This window comes from Erpetoichthys calabaricus, chromosome 3, assembly GCF_900747795.2.
Source record: "Erpetoichthys calabaricus chromosome 3, fErpCal1.3, whole genome shotgun sequence".
NCBI lineage: Eukaryota > Metazoa > Chordata > Cladistia > Polypteriformes > Polypteridae > Erpetoichthys > Erpetoichthys calabaricus.
Genome location: NC_041396.2, coordinates 270,921,153 through 270,941,421, shown reverse-complemented (window position 1 = coordinate 270,941,421; position 20,269 = coordinate 270,921,153). Strand labels below are relative to the sequence as shown.

Sequence of the window (20,269 nt, the reverse complement as noted above, 5' to 3'; positions counted from 1 at the left end):
TACCAGCCCACTTCAGTCTTGTGCAGTTTAACAGGGAAACAGCTCACTGCCATTCGCTATCTAATGCTACTCTCTACAAGACATCCAGGAGCTGTTCGGCTGCAGCTTTAAGCTGAAAGGCTCACAGCCCCTAAACTTCCAGACATCTCTGAAACATCAGAAGAATAACTGTCAATGAATGCAGATAGGACTCAGGGGTCGGCAATACTCTTCATACATTTGATATTTAATGAAGGATTATTGATTGTCAGCAGCATTCTTATTTTCTTCAAGCTCTTCTTTTCACATACTATACTACCAGGTATAATTCGGTCACACCTGCTTAGATGATGGAACTTAATAATGACTTTATAAATCTATAATAAAAAGAAATGGTGAGGAAGAGTTCAGAATTTCTCATCACAGTGAATTTGCTGCCTTCTGCTGGTACTGCATGGAATTACAGTCTATGTAAACTGCCCTGACCTGTCATAAAGGTGGTCCGGTGTGCTAGGCCTGGTCTCCTATTGCACGTGATGTGCGAAAAGAAAACTTTTCTCTTGACCATCAGAGAAACCACTACACGCTTAAATTATTGATTGTTGCATCTTCTTTCAGATGTGGCTGCTGGGTAAGTCCACTAAGACGTTGGCTGTGTCTGTAGACTGAAAGGAGATTTACCTAAATGCCCCCTGTTAAATAAACAGCATCCATCACTTTCCTGAACCAAATTTAAAACAGAATAAGCAAATGTTATTTTCATAAAATGTAGCATGCCCGTGTTGTATATGTCTAGTAGAATGTTTAATTTCTATACTTGAAGTCCAGGCAGGCCAAGGTCACACAGCAGGTCAGTGACAGAGCTGACACGATGACCAGTGCTTTACAGTCCACTGAGCTACATAAGTAGCTTCAAAAGGAGTGACTTGAATGCAGATGGGCAGCAGCAAGCTGATGTAAGCTTAAAAAATACAAATAAGAAAAAAGGAGCTGAGCTGATATCTTATACTTGACTTGGCTTAAAAGCCTGGAGTGAAGTAGGCTTGTTACACAATAATTAATTATATGTCTTCTGAAATAAGAAAAAAAAATCATGGCCTACTACGTTTGTCTCACTTTGGGGAAGGTGAGAGAAATGAATCATTATTAATTGCTTGTCACTCCCAAGTTGTTAGATGAAGCAGCGACTCGAGAGCTCGTTCATTCGGTGACAGGCTGGCAATGTGAGGGTGCTGGAAGAATGCTTAGAAGTGGCAGGACATTCCTCTAAAGAACTCCCAACGCAGACAAAAAGGGAAAAACTAAAGTGCACACACCAAAGGGAGTCTCGGAGGGCAGGGATCGGCCTAAGATTGGAATGAATTATCATGTAGCACTTATCATATGGAATATACTGTAGTACTTTTAATATTTCATTTATTCATTTTTTTCCCACCCCATACAGTGTCATGGGGGCTGTCAAGTCTATCACTGCAGGATTACATGCAAGACAGAAGTCATCTCTAGGAGGACTCAGAAACATCACACACTGCGAAAACTGCATATGCAAAGATAACAGGAAAAAAACAACTTTTTTTTGTTTTTAGTTAAAAAAAATCTAACAAATGGATAAGCAAAACTTTCTTCTTTCTTAAAATGCTTATTCTTATTTCTTAAAAAACTTTTTTCTTAAAATAAGCTAAAGAATCTTAAATACAGATTTATGGATAAGTCAATCTTTAGAATAAAGAAAAAAAATTGATGGATTGGTATAAAAATGTTTAACACCAAAGTGCTTTAAATACAAAGAGAAACAGACTGTGGCTAAAGAGGTACATGTAGTCACTTAGATAGATAGATAGATAGATAGATAGATAGATAGATAGATAGATAGATAGATAGATAGATAGATAGATAGATAGATAGATAGATAGATAGATAGATAGATAGATAGATAGATAGATAGATAGATAGATAGATAGATAGATAGAAAAGGCACTATAATAGATAGATAGATAGATAGATAGATAGATAGATAGATAGATAGATAGATAGATAGATAGATAGATAGATAGATAGATAGATAGATAGATAGATAGATAGATAGAAAAGGCACTATATTAGATAGATAGATAGATAGATAGATAGATAGATAGATAGATAGATAGATAGATAGATAGATAGATAGATAGATAGATAGATAGATAGAAAAGGCACTATTTTAGATAGATAGATAGATAGATAGATAGATAGATAGATAGATAGATAGATAGATAGATAGATAGATAGATAGATAGATAGATAGATAGATAGATAGATAGATAGATAGATAGATCCAAGAACCTTTGTAAGACACTAAATATTATTGAAATAATCATTAGTTTTTTTGTAATTAAAAAAAATGATAAAACCTACCAATATATTCTTATTGATGATGATAATATTCATCATCAACAGGTGCTGCACATCGTTGAACTACCCATTATACGTCAGCATCAGTATGTATACAGTATATATAAATTAGATGTGAAAAGGCTGAGTGTTGGTTATTTTTAGACACTGATGAAGGCTTTGTTTCTATTCTACAGGCAGGATAGACAACGTGCTTAAGGCCTTTTAAATCAAATGCAGTGCAGGAATGTTAAAATGGTTCTTATTGCCCATCAAGTTTGTCCTTTCCAAAAGGATATTGTAATTCTTGAGAGTTCTCATTACCCAGCCTTGCAATTATTTTCTATTTAATGGACATCCCAGTGATTTTAGATAATAAAAAGAATGATAAATAAGCAAACAGTGTTGCACCTGTCAACTTTGTTTTGCCAGTCTTTAAATGCCCAGTTGCTACCCAGAAAATTTTCATCCAATGACAGTCCCAGTTTCAATTTAACATAAAAGTTAAATTATTAGATGGCCAAATTTGTAAAAGTCTCTTGTTGCTGCCATTAAAAGCACAAATATAAAAAGCTCTGTTACAGCAATGGATATCATTACCAGTAAGTCAGTATGGCATCCTGCACCGAAGAGAAGAAAGTCATGTGACCCAACAGAAGTGGCCAGGATAAGGCCTTACTGAATCCACTTATAAATACAGGGCTAGCGTAAGCTAACAGAATAAAACTGAAAAGTATGTACATAGAACCTTTTATTGTTTTATATTGAATACTCCTTTTCAGTATGTTAGCTTTTAGAAGTCTTGCTTTTCATAGAGTGGAATTTATTTATTTATTTTACTATCCTATGTAAATTTATGTTTGGATCCAATATTTGTACTTGGATAAATATACTACAATCTATTGGAAGCATGTTTGTGTGTAAAGAATATACTCTTGGACTTATTCATATTAATTTGGATAGCCAGAAATTGCAATCCACTATCACCAACGCTTTTCACAATTGATTCCAAATGTTTGGCTATCTGTTTTCAGCTCTGGTCAGAGATAAAGGGAATCATAAGGGAAGGAAAAGAACAAAATAATATTCGATGACAAAATTCATTTTAAAGCACTTTCAAACACATCATACTTGATTTTATAAATTTTCCAAGATTTCGGAGTTCAACCTTAATTTTAATTGGCGAGTGCACTTCCCAATCACCTCCCTTACACACCTGCTAAATTAGATAACCTTCCATGAATTGTCTCAGAACTGTTCTGGTATCCGGGAGTCATAGTCACAAGACAATGTAAACTTTGATTTATAATTACTGCAATTAAATTTAAGCATCAGGCAAGATGCTAATAAGTGATCATCTCTTCAGCTGTCTTTAGTTGGGAAAATGAATATTGTTAACATGAATTCCTTCTAAACTTCATCAGAGTATCCCTGTTTTTATTAAGAAATCCTTAAGCAAAAGGCCTATTAAATTTGCAGTCCTGTTCATCGGCAATGAAAAAAGGTTACGTATCAAAAGAGATAATGGAAAAAAACTAAACGATAATGGAACTACCCCTGATTTGTTAGCCTTGGAAAGGAAATGTCAAGTCCGTCTCTGTATGATTTATTTCCACTCTTTCATCTGTAGCTGTCATCACTTTACTAAGTCTGGTTGTGCATCACTTGCTAAACTACAATATAGATTGAAGGTAGGAAATACTGTAAGACAGAGATGCTTTTCTCTGTGAACTATAATCATGTATTCCAAACACCTTTAAAATTCCCAGTATTCAGCTCATGGAAGTCAATACGAAAATGGAACTTTGGAGATCTCTACATTAACAACATGTAAACATCCTTTGATCAACTATATCTCAAATATAGAATTCCTGCTGCACTCAACTTTGGTACAACTTACAAAAATTAATCAAAAGGAACTTGTAGATTCTTCTTTCAGTATCCATACCTTGAATATGTTTTAGCGAGTAGGTATCCTATCAGCTGATTTGACTATATGCACCTCTAGACAATTGTAGGCAACATCTGGAGGGGACCTCTTAATTAATATATTTAGCAAGAAATGAATCTTAATCATTTGCCACATACATACTTCATCAATCTGTGCAAAGCATTGTGTAACTTACTTTAAAACATTACAATGCACAACCCTTTCAAGGTTAAATTTACCCAAAATGTATCAGGGACTGGACCCCAACAGTGAACAATGTCATCAAAAGCCAGCCTTGCTAGTTCATACTGTATGTTTAAGGATTGTCCTAAATTTAGGCCCATCTGTCAGAAAGTATTGGATTCACAATTATCCCTGATCCTTTAATCGTACTATTAAGAGTAACATCAGAGTATGTAATGATAAATATATTGTGATTTTTTTTTACTTTCTCCTATACGAAGTATAGGGAAAGTATTGGAATCGTCCAAAAACTCGATTTCGAGATTTTCATTTGTAATAGAAGATTGTAAAGTGGTTCACAATATTTTGACTAATCTTGCATATCAAACAGAGTAGTTGCAAACTCAGACAGAACTGCTACAAAACCCTACTGGCTGGTCCAGCAGATTTGTGGGTATCTCTGCATATTCTTCCCAAAACCACCATCTTCTTGCTTCCATTATCAAATGCCGTTTCATTGTTGGAATGCAGGAATTCCCTGCACAGTTTCCTGAGACTGTAAATCTGTCAAAGTACTAGGCACCTGTGGGTAATGGGCCTTTCATGTCTCCTAAGGTCAATAATGTCTGCTTGGAAGATGTGATGCACGAGGACGCAGTGGCTGCCCTCAAAAACACGGCAGATGTAGTCTACCTGAAGGTGGCCAAGCCTACCAACGTCTACCTGAATGATTCCTACGCACCTCCAGACCTCACAAGCTGTACGTAGCCCTGCCTTAGACTGATTTTCTCTGCTCTTTGCATTTCATCTCCTAATTGTGCCACTCCGTCCCACAGCTTATTCCCAGCACATGGACAATGAAATCGGGCACTCCAATTATCTGGGCACGGACTACCCTCAAGCTCTAACTCCCACCTCGCCACGGAGATACTCACCAATCCCAAAAGGATTGCTAGGAGATGATGACATTCCAAGGTAACTTCCTATTAGCAATGTGTGACATGCAGCAACTGTACATTAGGGTGATTGTGTTAAGAGCCTCTGGTTAGACTGAGCTGATTCCCCATGATGCTCTCTTAAGTAAATGTTAAAAGTTGAAATGAATGATCCCCTTTTCCATATGATTTAAGAGACTGAATCCAGAGGTGGGAAATTTGGATATTTTGTAAGAAACAAAAAAATCCCAAGAAGCCAGGTGACATTCATTGATTTGCTATCTATGTTCTCTCCTTTACATTTCCAGCAGGGAACCAAGACGGGTAGTGATTCATCGTGGCTCAACTGGACTGGGATTTAATATTGTCGGAGGTGAAGATGGAGAGGGGATCTTTATCTCCTTTATCCTTGCAGGAGGACCAGCAGATCTCAGTGGAGAGTTGCGGAAAGGGGACCAGATCCTATCGGTGGGTGGCTTAGGTTGCCTTGAGCTTTTATTTTGTTCATTTTTCATTTGTTCTTTTATAATGTACATTTCTCCCCGAAACCTCTATGCCACTGACTTGTTCACATCTGTTCATCTATGGCAGAAGACAGAGTATCCCTTGAGCATACGATCCTGCCTTCATGCCATAATCCCGACTGTTACGACAATAATCAATACATCCCTCGACACTGGGTTTGTGCCAGCCACTTTTAAAATCGCTTCTGTAACACCCATGTTAAAAAAGTCTGGTCTTGTTGGTGACGATCGTAACAATTTTCGGCCTATTTCCCACTTACCTTTACTGAAAAAAGTTCTTGAGCATGTTATAGCCTCCCAGCTCACCAATTACTTAACCTCTAATAATTTGATGAAACCCTTTCAGTCTGATTTCAGGGTACAGCACATCGGTGAAACTGCTCTTCTTCGGGTAACCAATGATTTGCTTATGGCAGCAGACTCTGGACAAACCAGTATATTAATTCTGTTAGACCTCAGTGCAGCGTTTGACACTGTCAGACATGACATTCTACTGTCCAGAATGGAGAACATGTATCTCTGGCACTGCCCTCCAGTGGTTTAAGTCCTATCTGTCTGATAGAGAAGAGTTTGTTAGTCTTGGTACCAACGGATCCAGCTCAGCACTAGTCACACAAGGAGTCCCTCAAGGCTCTGTCCTCGGCCCTCTTCTCTTCTGTATTTATATGCTTCCCCTTGGCCATATTATTCATAGTTTTGGACTGGGTTATCATTTTTATGTAGATGACACACAACTCTATTTCAATGTCAAAAGTGCAACTTCATCAGAGTTTTCTCAGTTCACAACTTGTCTCAGTGAAATTAAAACCTGGATGGAGCAGAATTCTTTAAAATTAAATTGCAACAAAACTGAACTCCTGCAAATTAGCACTAAAGCACAACTTAAGAAAATGAGCTCCTTTTCAGTCACTCTTGATGGTGATCTCATCAGACCTTCTTCAGATGCAAGGAATCTTGGTGTCATTTTTGATTCCTGCCTTTCTTACTCCACCCACATAAACCACATTATGAAACTTTCTTACTTTCACCTCTGTAACATATCCAGTGTTCGCTCATCCACTCCTTTTCTAATGCTGAGAAACTTGTCCATGCTTTTATCACATCCCACATCGACTATTGTAATTCCTTACTGGCAGCTGCCCCTTCTAATCTTATATCACAGCTCCAGTCAATTCAAAACTCTGCTGCAAGAGTCCTTACACGAACCAGCAACAGCAGCGAGCACATCACAACCATTCTGCTTCGCCTACACTGGCTCCCTGTGTCTTACAGAATTGAATATAAAATTCTATTAATAACCTACAAAGCTTTAAATGGCCTTCCACCGGAGTACATCAGTGGCCTTCTCCATCGCTCTGCTCCTGTTCGCCTACTAAGGTCCTCTGATTCTGGTAATCTTGTTGTGCCCCACACTAACCTGCACTCTGTGGGTGACAAGGCCTTCAGCTCCATAGAACCCAGACTTTGGAATGACATCTCGAAATTAATGAGATCAGCCGACTCCATTCATTCTTTTATAAAACAACTTCAAACTAATCTGTTTAGGAAGGCTTTTAACTTAACTTAACATTCTGCCCTTTCTTTCAGTTTACCTCTCTGTCCAGGTGCTCAGGATAATTTGTGTGTCTGTTATATCACAGGTTATTTGTTAGGTTTTTGTTTTAGTATTGAATTTAGTATTTTACTGTCGTTTATTGTCCTTTATTCTATTTAATGCTTTGTTATCTGTTTCATTGTTCTATTCAGGAAAATATTTGTATTACATATACCCTGCTGTTTTTTGCCTTGAGCATGGGAAAGGCGCTATATAAATAAAATGTATTATTATTATTAAAGTCATTTTTACCAGAGGATCTCTTTAATTTCAGTCTTGTCCAAATCGCTCCTCTCAGTAACTTTTCACGGACTGCACGTTAACGCCTCAGTAAAAATTACAGGGACTTATACCTTTTGTAAAAAGCCTGTAAAAATATCCCCAGGTTAAGCTAGCCCTGTGCAAATCGGCATGTCAGTGAAATTCTGTCATTTGAGCGATTCGAATGGAACTAAAGTTATGGAGGTTCTCTGGCAATAATTGCTTTACCCAGTGCCTGAAGTGGAAAAAAGAACTGTTGGTGTACTTCTTCTTGTGCACGCTGAATAACTGGGGGTGTTTAATCCTCCTGGAGGTCCATCAGCATTTTGATATACACAATTTATATCGAGAAGCTAGTGGGTGCAGGGATGTCCCTTCTGGATGTGCAAAAGGACACATTGGTCTTATAAATAATGATTGCTAATGTGGTCCAAACTGATGGCACACATACAGTACATTAGCTAAAGGGAACAGGGAAACACTGGTACAGAGTAAAGCACTGACAATAAATCACTGACTTTACACAACCTCCTGATGTAAGAACTAATTCTGTTCGAATAGAGCTTAAAAATTACTGAGGTCTTCCGGTAATTATCACTTTACTTTACCTCCTAGTGTCCTACTACTGTCCAAACAGAGCTTTATATCACCTTCTATAAATTAGGATGTCAATAGCTATATACGACACATACTGCATCTCTGTCTAGACACAGATCTAGAGCAGTGGGAGGATAAGTGATTCCCTTTGGGCTACAGGACTTCAACCTTGAACCATATTGCTTGAGTGTAAACTCTACTCAAGCTAAGCCATCCTGTGCAAGATGAACCAACTGATGAACCAAAGGCACCAATTTATTATGTGATGTAAACCTAATAAAAAAGTAAATGCGGGTAACTATGGAAAGCATGTGCCAGTGGCATTCGGAGCAGGGTGGATAAACGTGATTTCAGTATTCAGCCTAGCCCTGACATTCCTATTTTCTCTATTCCACTGCAGGTCAATGGTGTGGACCTTAGGAATGCCACTCATGAACAAGCCGCTGCTGCCCTTAAAAACGCTGGACAGACTGTGACTATCATCGCCCAGTATAAACCAGAGGGTGAGCTGCTTTCATTTCCCACTTAGGCACGTGGCTCGTATTTTTCATTTCAAGCTCAATGGCAGAATGCTTTGTCTTCTGATCCTGAAAATGCACCAGCATCCATTTTGGACTATCTGGGGAACCTGATCCAGATGGGCCACTTTGCCACAGCCCTTATAAGATGTTCACTGCGGAAGCAGAGCACATTGTGTAGAAGGGGCCTTCCCCACGCATTAAAGCCTACCTGGCAAAAAAAAAAAAAAAATCAGCAAAGAATTTTTAGCTGAAAATGTCCATCTTTTCTATCTTTTCAGAGTATAGTCGTTTTGAAGCAAAGATTCATGACTTACGTGAGCAGCTGATGAATAGCAGCATGGGATCAGGGACAGCCTCACTACGGAGCAATCCCAAGAGGGGCTTTTATATCAGGTAAACGGTGGAGAGGTACAAGCAGTACAATGCAAAAGCGGACGACAAATGACCTGTGCCTTTATAGTCGCTCACAGATGACAGCTGTACAAATGTGGCAGCTCAACTGCCAGCGTATGTCCCATATAACGAAAACGTATCATTGTTGGCAGGTAAAGAACATAAAAGCTTTATATTCCCTGCTGTGGGGAAGAAGAGCATTGGTGACTGGGACAGTAAATGATTCCCCCCTTTTAAAATCTGCATTACCTGCTGGTGGCTGTAGTGGACGCTGGCAGGGAGAAGACGTCTGGCTCGCATGTTTAAAAGTTCTGTTTTTAGAGGTGGTTGAGGCCGTGTGGAAGATCCTGGGGGGCAGCCTGGTGTTCAGGAGTCTAACAGCTTGGGGGTAAAAACTCTCCTGCAGCCTGGCAGATCTGGCTCTGATGCTGCAGTATCTTCTCTTGGATGGCAAAAGTGTGAAAAGTCCGTGTGAGGGGTGTAAGGGGTCCTGCACAATGCTGCAGACCTTGCGGATAGTGCGTTTGTAAAATATGTCCTGTAGTGAAGGGAGAGGCACCCCATCAGGCATCTCTGCTGTCTTCACTATCCTTTGCAGGCGCTTGTGGTCGGATATGTTGCAGTTGCCATACCGGACAGTGATGCAGCTGGTCAGAACACTCTCAGTGGTGCCTCTGTAGACCATGGTGAGGATGGAAGGGCGAAGACTTGCTCGCCTCAGGAAGTGTAGTCTCTGCTGGGCTTTCTTGATTAGTGATGAATTGTTATGCGTCCACGTAAGTTCCTCAGTTATGTGCACACCGAGGAACTTGGTACGCCTAACAGTCTCCACATCTAAACCGTTGATGCTGAGTGGGATGTGGGCAGGATGTGATTTATGTGTCAGTCCTGCTAGTAGTGCTGCCCTCCATTAGCTGGGAATGTTTAATAAAGGAGGCCTTCTTAATATGTTCTTGATAATGTCTCATAATCTGACATGGAAACTTGCAAGTGAATAATGGAATAACTTTTAAGGACACAATGCAACTCCAAACAATGCAGCCAAGTCTCCCCAACATGCATTAGGTGCCTGAGGTAGTCTTTCCAGAAGCAGGCAGCAGCTGGAGTGAGCGACTGATTTCTGCCTAACCTTTTAGCACTAAGGAGCAGGGGATGACACTTTACCCCCTGGTGATAGTATACTCAGTCTTGGCCCACAAATCACCAAACTTGGCATAAATAGATAATTGCATTCCCCTAAACATGCTGTTTACTTCGGTTCATGACAAAAATCACTTTTCTTTCTGACAGGGCTTTGTTTGACTATGACAAGACAAAAGACTGTGGCTTCCTCAGCCAGGCATTGAGTTTCCGATTTGGAGACATTCTTCATGTAATCGATGCCTCAGATGAGGAGTGGTGGCAGGCACGGCGGGTCAGTCCTGACGGGGAGGGTGAAGAGATTGGCTTTATCCCCAGCAAAAGAAGGTAAGAAAAACGATAAATGCCTTTTCAGTCAAAACTGTACAGGTAAAGCAAGAAGTAGCTTGCCCATGCGCAAGAGGCCTACAAGTATCTAGGACTGTTTTTTCTGTTTTCCATATATATGCAACTATTTTTAAACTGATGGTAGAAGTTCACTCCCTGGCAACTCTAACCAACATATAGATGGTACACGGATTTCCAAGTCAAGGAATTCACCTTTTTATCTTACACATGGCACTGTTTCAGTTAAATATATACGAGAAAAGAGTTACCAACACAGCAAAACCTCAGGAGAATGCAGGAGCACAAAGTCTGTGGAAAGCAGAATTACTTTTGACATTTAGCTCAACATGGAAAACTTCAAAGTGTCTAAAGTAGTTTTGGCACAAATCTGAGATAGAAAGACATCACTGAGAAATGGCAAAAGCAGTTAGAAACCTGTTCTCCATACTTAGGTCAAGCAAGTCTCAAACAATTTCCTGCACAAGGGCACAATGCTATATTCAGGGTGCAGAGCATAACAAATAATAAGTACTAGCCGACCCGCGGCGTAGTATACGCTGCATAATTATTTATTGATGGGTGAACACTTCCTGAACGACACAGTTGTCCAAATGGGGTGAGTTTGAGGATACGACTGTGAGTGAATGAAAAGACAGAACTCTGGAGAGAGCAACATACAATTGCCCGTGACTGAAAACTGGTTTTGGCAGATACAGGCATATCTTTTTGAAAGTTTGGCCCTGTGCCTTATTAATTGTCATTGCAAAGGCCAATCTAACAGGAAATTGTCTGCATGTAAAAGTAAAAGGCAAATTTGAATCTGATGGGGTCAGGGAAATCCGGGGAATATGGACAGTTTGTGAGGTAGGAGCTGCGATTGTTTTACACTTCCAGTACATTGCGGTGAATGCTGGTAACAGTCCGTCTAGTGCCATCACAGAGACTTCTTGCTGGCATGAGGTTTCTGAGAAGCATAACGACTGAACCAATTTTAATTTTGATTTTATGCGGAGGCATGCCAGTGGGAGTAAGACCTTTAAGAAATTCTTTGGGGAATGAAGGACGTTCTCAGAAGTGAATGGCAATAGTAGCTGGAAGTATTTGAGACATCGCCACAATTTCTGCCTCGCCACCATAAACTCTGGAAGTATTCATGTAGTCAGTGTATTGTTGAGCAGACTGTATGACTATGCTTCCATGACTAAGAACAACGGACAGCACGTCGCCAAAGTTATCGCAATGTTGGCAAACAAAGGTTACAGCCATGTTGCGAAGTTCGAGAGCAACAGTTTCGTCGATGACATTTTTCCAGAAATATCCGATTGATAGAAAGAAACAGTTACCTGATGCAGGAATTTGTATAACCTTGAAAGAAGAGTTGTTTCCATGAAATACATGTGAAGCGGTGGCCATGTTAGGAAAATGAACAGTCAACGTGGCTCAGAGGTGCACGTGGACTGTAGCACAGACCAAAGCGACTCAGGATGTGTTTGGTGAGGAGCTGGGGGCGGGCACATGAGCAGGCAGTATGCATGCCTCGAGAGCGACGGTGGAAGCGGGAGGAGGGTTACAGTTGGTGGGCGGGGCTCATTCGTGCGTATCCCATGACGCGGGAGGAGGGTTAGAGTTGGCAGGCGGGACTCTGTCGTGCATGCGTGCGTACCCCATGGTCAGGCGACTTGGTCTTTTATATAATAAGTATATGATCTGCATACATAGTAAGTTTTCTGTAGTAAAATACACATACTAAGGTGTTTTAGAAGTATTATGTGTCCATCCATTCATTTATCCAGTCAATTTTGGAAATGACTGTCTTGGAACCCTGAATCTGACTTAACACTGACACTCACCCACAACAGATTCGTTTAGAGTTCGGCCTAACCTTTGTGATATGTGAGGACACCTGAGCTAATGGACTAAACCAATTTGAACATACTGTATGGAGAATGAGCAAACTACACACTGAAGTGGCCCAAGATGACACAAATCCTGCTCATCTGCCCACCCAGTTGATTGATGAGCTTGAGGCTGAGGGTCTCAATAGCAGTGGCCTTCTCGGTCCTCCCATAAACGACTGTGTGAATTTAGATCACTTCTGAAGCAAAGCACACATTTGTGGGACATATCTCAAAATCACACTTCCATTACCAGAGCCTGAGTTAACAGATATTCTTGTGCCAGAACAGTTTGGCCTCCTTCCTGCAGAAATCCAAACACTGGAAGATGAATTACTAAAATGCAGGAATTTACAGTAACTAACATACAGTACAGTACATTATTTTAGTACAGTACATTTATTTTGCAGTATTTTACTTTATACAGATTGATTCTGAACTAGACTAAGCAGATTTGATAATAGATGAAGGATTCAGTTCAAAACATAAGAACGTCTTTAACATATCCAGTTTTTCTCTTAGCTTTGTTAAAACATCTTGTCAGTACAACCAAGCAAACATTTTCAAAACAATTACAGGAACCAACCATATTAGAATAAAAGTCCATTGCCATTAACAATTCAGAGTCTGACTGAATATACACATCCATGGGAGAAAAACAATGCAGATATTAAGAAAACAAGCGTGCTTCAGACAGACAGTGACAACACCAGGAATTGAACCAACGTCCCTAGAAAGGTAAGGCAGTAGCACTAATTACAGTGACAATGAACTGGCCAGCTTCTACACTGTATAACTGCATCAAAATATTTAGGCTTTTGTTTATTTTGTATGTAGCTACATTCTGTCGTTCAGGGGAAACTGGGCGACAGACAACTCAGCGAAAAGACAACTCTGCGACATCCTTTACCAGTTAGGTAATAGTTAGGTTCAAACAGATTTTTTTATGATATTTAAATAACAACGTAGGGTGCCAGAAAATCCACAGAATCACCTGCTTTATGAGCGTCCCAATACATTGAGAGTAAAGATATTCTTTAGGACGTACTCGCAGGTCACCTTTTGTATTCTAAATAACGTTATCATACGATTACAATCAATACAATTTATATAAAGGATTAGCAATTTTTGTTGCAGAAAATAATGTAAGATAGAGTTTGTTCCATCTGCAGAATAAAGTTCATTCGTCAATTATATCAATTTATTTTCAACATTTTAAATCACGTTGTCATTTAAATATAATTAAAAAATCTCTTTGAACCTAACTATTACCTAACTGGTAAAGGATTTTCGCCGAGTTGTATTTCCCCAAGTTGTTTCTTTGCCGAATTGTCTTTCTGCGAGTTGTCTGTCACTGAGTTGTCTGTCACCCAGTTACCACCAAACTGCATACTCTGTGCCCAGGGTGGGGTTTTCGTAAGTCTTTACCTTGAACTGTGTGGGGTGGATGTCAGGCTTCAAACCGAAGATTTTAATTCAGTTCTGATATGCAGAATGAACCTGAGCAAAGCCTCTCACTAACAACTGCATCGATATGTTTGGCTGTCAAAACTTGACCCTACAGCCCTTATTGATGGTGTTCACCAAGAAAGGCACTATATAGTCACCAAAATGCTATTTATTGACTCGCGGCCATTCCCAGGGGCTATTCATGTTCTTGAGTCTAGGAAAGAACTTTAGTAAAATTAAGGCTGTAGGTAAGGTCAGTAGTTTATATATTGTATATGTATGCAGCCTTCCAATTTAGATAAACTGCGTGCTTCCTAACACTTGGTAATTTGTTCCATTCACATTCTGATGACAACAGGATAAAAATTTCTTTTGCCATTAAAAAATTGTGGCATTTTGGTATTTGAAGTATTTTTGGGCAAGAATGTTGGCAAGGTGGGTCGCACACTATCTTTTTAGATCCTGATTTAGCTTCTAATGTTTTCAAAGTGATATCTGTGTTCTTGAAGATTCCTCAAAACAGTCCACCAGATGTAGGTATACTGTTATGTGTGGCTATTCTACTTTCTTAATGGGTTACTTACTGATGGCCTGCTAGCTAGATAGTTGTGTATTCAACAAAATATATATCTTTGACAAACTTAGTCAACAAACACAGATTAAAATGATATGGCACTGAGGTATCAATTTACAGATCATCTTTTTCTTTCTCTCTCTTTTTTCATCAGGGTAGAAAGAAAAGAATGGTCAAGACTGAAAACAAAGGAAAGGGTAAGAAACTCAGAGACAATTTCAAAATTTCATCTGCAAACCTTTTGTTAGCAGCGTCTACTTGATGTAAAGGCAACTAATTATAAGAAATTATTTTTACGCTTAACAAAATGTTGCCCTTGGCTAAACACTTTAAACTAAACCTATATGATGGAACAGTAACTGTTTGTATGTGTCTTTTGCAGGACAGGAGCAGAGACAGCATTGGATCACAAGGTAAGCACGAAGGGCATAGTGAGCGGTCCTTTTTTGATAATGATGTTGGTAAAACAGCAAATACATGGCGGAGGATGTACAAATGTGGGCAGGGTGAGGAGTTGTACCTTATTATGCGTGTATAAAAGTCACCATGAAAATGAGAATCAAAGTCAAAGCGAACTTTATTGTCATCTCAACCATATACAAGTATACAGATAGACGAAATTGCGAAGCTCAGGGTCCACAGTGTAACAACAAGAAGTGCAAATAATAAATTAAAAATAGAATTAAAATTATCATCCATCCATCCATTATCCAAACCGCTATATCCTAACTACAGGGTCACGGGGGTCTGCTGGAGCCAATCCCAGCCAACACAGGATGCAAGGCAGGAAACAAAACCCAAGCAGGGCGCCAACCCACCACAGGACGCACACACACACACACACCCACACACCAAGCACACACTAGGGACAATTTAGAATCGCCAATCCACCTAACCTGCATGTCTTTGGACTGTGGGAGGAAACCAGAGCACCCAGAGGAAACCCACACAGACACAGGGAGAACATGCAAACTCCACGCAGGGAGGACCCAGGAAGCGAACCCGGGTCTCCTAACTGCGAGGCAGCAGCGCTACCCACTGTGCCACCCCTAAAATTAACATAAACCAACATTTTATGGATTGCTTCTGCATATTTTAATGAAGTAAGATTTCAGTGTTAAATGTTAATGTTACAGGTTCAGATTCGACTGTTTATACCCCTTCAGGAGCTGGACAAGCCACCAGAGCTACTAGAACAGTAACTGTAGGGTGACACGTCAGGATGCAGTGTGGTGTAGTGGGCAGGGCACTGGACACTTGAGGTTCAAGCAAATTGATAAATATAAGAAACAATGATCTGGAAAGTTTGTAACTCTTTTTTATTAAAGGTGTCAGCCAATTATCCAGCTATAATAAACTAGTCCAGGTACCTTTCCTGTGTATTCACGTGTGTCTGAACCTCCTTTCTCAAGTATGTTCCCGTAAAGCTTGCTTTTCAGACTTTGTCATTATTTTCAAGACACCTTTCTCACCTCCTGTCTGGGTTTATACTTTCCGTTTGTGAAGGCGACTCTCACAGCATGCGCTTCTACTCCTCCTTGTGCGTCTCACACTCACATTTCCTCTTTTGTAATGTCACTAAAGTCAAACTGACCAATCAGGTTACTCTGAGGGACCGGACACACATGGTAGATACCTTAACTGGAATATTGTGAAGTGTGGTTATGACGGTCAACTTGAGAAATAAAAGATTTGTTTGTGCTAAGTATAGCAGACTGAACAAAGTGGCTGTGTATAGACGTGACATGAATGCACATCAGTGGCTGCTTACTAGCTTACACTTTCAGATGAGCAAGTTCAGCTCCTGCCACTGACTGTGTAGAATTTACAGTATATATTCTTCCCGTATTTCCCTGGATTTTTATCCAGCTACCACAGTTTTCTCCCACATCCTAAATATCTGAAGTTAATTGATAACTCTGTGTTGTGCCCTTTGCTATACTGCCATAGCACGCAGGGTTGGTTCATGTCATGTGCTTAATATTACTGAGATAGGATCATGGGAAACTAGAGCCTGTCATAGAAAAAGGGAGTTCAGAAAATTGATTGATTAATAGGTGATTCCGATTTAATTGTCTGAAGTTTGGATGTCCACAGCTAGGTGCAGGGCTACAGCTAAGATGTTATACTACAGCTATCTTATGTTGAAAAAGTTTTGTTAGCAGTACAGTAGCAGTTTACTATAATGGATTATATTATGTTATATTGTATTATTAGTGTCCTGCAAAAGTCTTCAGATTTTTTTAAAAATGTCAAATTAATTTCTGCATTGTTATTGTAAGCTACTAATGATAAATATTGTTCCTTGTTAGCAGATACTGTAGACAAAATCATAAAGTGAAATCTGCTTTTTAAGGTAAATCCTTAATTATTCTAACACTCTGTTGTGGATAAGCATGAAAATGAAAACCAGAGAGAAGGAGAATGAAGGGTGTGACAGGTCAGATGACTTTATAATGGCTTTGCAGTTCACTCTGAAAAGTAAAGTTTGAGAGGTAGAGACCAATTATTTCAGAAATACATTACATTCTGAACAAGCACTTGGTCCACAATACTCCTCTAGCTGCCATTCCATGGGCTCCTGGAACACTGGAAACTAAGCGTTAAAAATGAGTAGAGTAGGAAGAGTGTACAAAACGAGATCAAAACTGAATCACACAGCGTACATACCCCCCAGATGCGGGACATCCATTACAAAAATCTGAACATGATCGAACATGACTTTGTATTATGAACATTATATATTGTCTGCTGTTGGATTCTGCTCTGTACTTATCATATTGTATTGAGGATTACTTGTGTTCTGGTCTGTGTATTGTATTGACCCCCTTTTTTGTGACAACCACTGTACGCCCAACCTACCTGGAGAGGAGTCTCTCTTTGAACTGCCTTTCACAAGTTTTCTTCCATATTTTCCTTAAAAGGGTTTCTTTGGGAGTTTTTCCTTGTCTTCTCAGACAGTCAAAGCAGGGCCTGTTAAAGCCCATTGCGGCAATCCTTGAGTGATTTTGGGCTATACAAAAATAAATTGTATTGTATTGTATTAGTGAGGAAAGGCGTTGAGAGGTTAACAATCACCCAGAATGATGTCCAGAGTTTGAAGTTAACAGCATTTTAGTCAATAAGATCAAGAACCTCATGTAACACTGGCCCGTATGAAAGAATCCATTGGTCATAAAGAATAATATCAAGACCTGTCTGGTGACCAACATAAAGCCAAAAGTCAATCAGGTATAGTTTTGGAATAGTCTTGTGGTCAAATGGGACCTGAATTGACCTGGTGGGCCAAAATTCACACCGGACATTTCACATATTCGGAGAAACATCCCTGGAGTGAAGAATGGAGGTGGCACTGTCAGCATAATGCAGAGAGATTGTGTCTCATTAACAGACACTGGGCAAATTGTTGGACTTGACAGAAGAATGAAAGACTCAGATTCATCAATCCACCCATCCATTATCCAACCCGCCATATCCTAACTACAGGGTCACGGCGATCTTCTGGAGGGTCACGGGTCAAGGCAGGAACAAATGGACTAAACAAACACACCCACACACCAAGCACACACTAGGGACAATTTAGGATCGCCAATGCACATAATCTGCGTGTCTTTGGACTGTGGGAGGAAACCGGAGCACCTGGAAGAAACCCACGTAGATACGGGGAGAACATGCAAACTCCACGCAGGGAGGACCCGGGAAGTGAACCCAGGTGAAAGAATGACAATACCAGGAAATACTGAAAAGGAACTTATTTTAGTTTGTTGAAAAACTGAAGCTTTGGACAAGGTTTACCTTTGAGCAAGACAAAGATCGTGATCACTGGGTCGATACAACACTGATGTGGCTCAAGAGTATGAAGGTGACTGTCCTTGAGTGGTCCATTCAACACTATTAAGATTCTTCTTTAAAATGGTGGTCTGGATGTTCTGTTCTATAAAGTGAAATGAGCAAGCAAAAAATCATGCCAACCAAGTTTAGACACCATCACAAAAAAACTTGAAGTTGTTATTGAAACCAAATGTTCCTCAACCAAATATAAATGTGTGAGGTCAGAACTCTTACGCAAGAAGCAGATTTCAGCTTTTGACTTTAACATATCTGCTGACAAGTGATTCATTTTATTATTCATTTGTTTTCCTAACCCGCTTATCCAGAGCAGGGCTGAGGGGCAGCTGTGGTAGTGCTGCTGCTTTGCAGTAAGGAGATTGTGGGTTCGCTTTCCGAGTCCACCCTGTGTGGAGAGCGCTTTGAGTAGTGAGAAAAGGCTATATAAATGTAAAGAATTAGTATTATTGTCTATCCCGGCAATCATCATGTGTAAGGCAGAAGCAATCCCTAGACAGGACACAAATCCATTGCAGGGTCAATACACACACACACATACACACACACAGGGCAATTCAGCAAAGTCAGTTAACTTAACCTGTCTTTGTTATTTTTATATTTTTATTGACTTCAATTAGAAACATAAAACATTCCATACAGTCAAGACAAATTTAACAAATCTAAGAAAGCAAAGTTTGACCCCCCCCCTCCAAGAGAAAGAAAGATGAGCCAGCAACCAGAGTTACTCTATAAAAGGAGAAAGAAAAGAAGGGTATCACTTAACCTATCTTTGGACTGTGGGAAGAAACCGGGGAAACCCACCTGAACACAGAGAGAACACACAACTCTACACAAGGGGCAACTGGAACACAAACCCCGGTCTCCTCATTCTGAGGTAGCAGCACTAGCACTGTGCCATCCTGCCAACCAAAACAAAAATGTCTATATAAAACATACATACATGCACACAACATATGCAGATATGCAAGCAGCGCTGACAATACAGCAATGTTTGAAAACCTTTTTTAAAAGATACTAGCCAACCCGCAGCGTAGCATACGCTGCATAATTATGTATTGATGGGTGAACACTTCCTGAAAGACACAGTTGTCCAAATGGGGTTGGTTTTGAGGATACGACTGTAGGTGAATGAAAAGATGTTAACTCTGGAGAGGGCAACATACACGCTGCATACAGTGATTCACATCGAAGCATAGACACTGCTAAGACCATGGGATACCCCTTGCAAACTGTTTTACACGCTGCATACAGCGATTCACATCCGTGACAAATATGATTCTTCTTAGATGGTCCTGTTGCGTCCACCCTCGCTCTCGAAGCATACACACTGCCTGGTCATGTGCCCGCTCGCAAGAGCAACTAACAGAGACCCACCCACCAATTGTAAGACCATGGGATACCCCTCGCAAACTGTTTTACACGCCACATACAGCGATTCACATCCGCGACAAACAAACTGTTTTACACGCTGCATACAGCGATTCACATCCGCGACAAACATGCTTCTTCTAATGGGGTGGGTTTGAGGATACGACTATAAGGGAACTCTGGAGAGAGCAACATACAATTGTCTGTGACTGAAAACTGGAGGACCGCTGCCACGCCCCCACCTCCCAGACCGAGGGACGGGGCTGGCCGGCAGTCGCGCGCGGAGGGCGGAACGGGGTGTGAGGGGAAGGACGCCCAGTGAGGACGATGTATTGATGGGTGAACAGTCATCTCTTAGTCATCGTTCAGTACGCACTGCC

The 20,269-nt window shown here is 40.2% G+C and overlaps 1 protein-coding gene across 8 annotated transcripts in view; it reads left to right on the top strand.

Moving 5' to 3' along the window:
- LOC114648936 (disks large homolog 4) overlaps nucleotides 1-20,269 on the top strand; it is a 745,247-nt gene that overhangs the window by 684,138 nt on the left and 40,840 nt on the right. For all 8 annotated transcript variants that reach the window (XM_051925299.1, XM_051925298.1, XM_028798288.2 and 5 more), the window contains 8 exons: nucleotides 5,078-5,222; nucleotides 5,299-5,437; nucleotides 5,706-5,865; nucleotides 8,774-8,876; nucleotides 9,173-9,287; nucleotides 10,578-10,754; nucleotides 14,827-14,869; nucleotides 15,055-15,085. In XM_051925299.1, the coding sequence (XP_051781259.1) occupies nucleotides 5,078-5,222; nucleotides 5,299-5,437; nucleotides 5,706-5,865; nucleotides 8,774-8,876; nucleotides 9,173-9,287; nucleotides 10,578-10,754; nucleotides 14,827-14,869; nucleotides 15,055-15,085 (913 nt within the window). The remainder of the gene's footprint in view (nucleotides 1-5,077; nucleotides 5,223-5,298; nucleotides 5,438-5,705; nucleotides 5,866-8,773; nucleotides 8,877-9,172; nucleotides 9,288-10,577; nucleotides 10,755-14,826; nucleotides 14,870-15,054; nucleotides 15,086-20,269) is intronic.